This window comes from Penaeus monodon, chromosome 22 (assembly GCF_015228065.2).
Source record: "Penaeus monodon isolate SGIC_2016 chromosome 22, NSTDA_Pmon_1, whole genome shotgun sequence".
NCBI classification, from domain to species: Eukaryota; Metazoa; Arthropoda; class Malacostraca; order Decapoda; family Penaeidae; genus Penaeus; species Penaeus monodon.
Window position 1 is genome coordinate 25,644,644 of NC_051407.1, and position 1,062 is coordinate 25,645,705.

The window sequence follows — 1,062 nt, forward strand, 5'->3', positions numbered from 1 at the left end:
TACGGCATCGGGATCATTCATGTCAGCGCCCCAGTTCTCGGCGGCGGGAGTCTCGACCTTGGCAGCCTCTGCCTCAGCCTTGGCGGCCTCAGCCTTGGCAGCTTCTTCCTTCTCTTGCTCTTCAGCATCCCTGTAAAAAAAAAAAAAAAATTTATAAGAATCTTACATTACCTTTCAGAAGTAACAAACTAGTAATGGCTTTTCACTTTTATGTACTACTACTTCCCCCAACAACCTTTTAGCAGCCAGTAGAGGTGAATCTCCATCTACCTTCAGAAATTACCCTAATAATCAGATTGTAATGACAAGCCAGCCAGTATTTCTACCAGAATTGGTTGTCAGATATACGAAAATGCCTCAAATAGGTCCTGGACATGAATATGATAGACCAAGAATATCTCAAATTTCAGAACTATGGATGGAATTCTAAAGTTAATCTATGAAAAGCAAGTACCCAGATGCAAGTAGGGAAAACCTTAAAACCTGCAATACAAAACCATGCTCACTAAAGTACCAGGGAAAAACCATACACGGGAGCAAAATACAATTCCTCTTGCCAAATCGCTACCACCTGCCCACGGATGATATTAAAACATGTACATGCTCAATACCAATATAACCAGATGCACACTTACAAGTATTTACAGCCCTTTCATAATTTTAACTAATTATCAGGCTAATCAAACTGGAATAATAAAGCTATTGAGCATCTCATTTGGCAGTACTGATAATCTGTAGCAGTTAGGGTCAACAGAAGAGGTAAGAACTTGGCAGAGCCAGATGAAGCTGGCAATATGAACATCAAAGCAACTTAATGGTTATATGCTTCAAGAATTTGTGATGCAAATCAATTCCTAACAATATTTTCACACTAAAATCTTTGTTGGATGCTTTTACACAGCTGCAAGAATGCATTGTTCAATATCTTTTTGCTTTATTTTAGCAGACCATTGGTTTTTGTGGAATTTCATTGATAAAGGATTTTGTTTCAATGAGCACATGCCACATTCTCAACATTCTTTGATCATATGGCTTGTTACTTTGGAAACTGCTTACAGGCAG

General features: G+C 38.6%; 1 protein-coding gene across 1 annotated transcript in view; it reads right to left on the reverse strand.

Moving 5' to 3' along the window:
- LOC119587043 (40S ribosomal protein SA-like) overlaps nt 1–1,062 on the reverse strand; it is a gene marked incomplete in the record, with an annotated part of 12,610 nt that overhangs the window by 360 nt on the left and 11,188 nt on the right. The window contains 1 exon segment of the mRNA XM_037935791.1: nt 1–130. Coding sequence (XP_037791719.1) covers nt 1–130 — 130 coding nt within the window.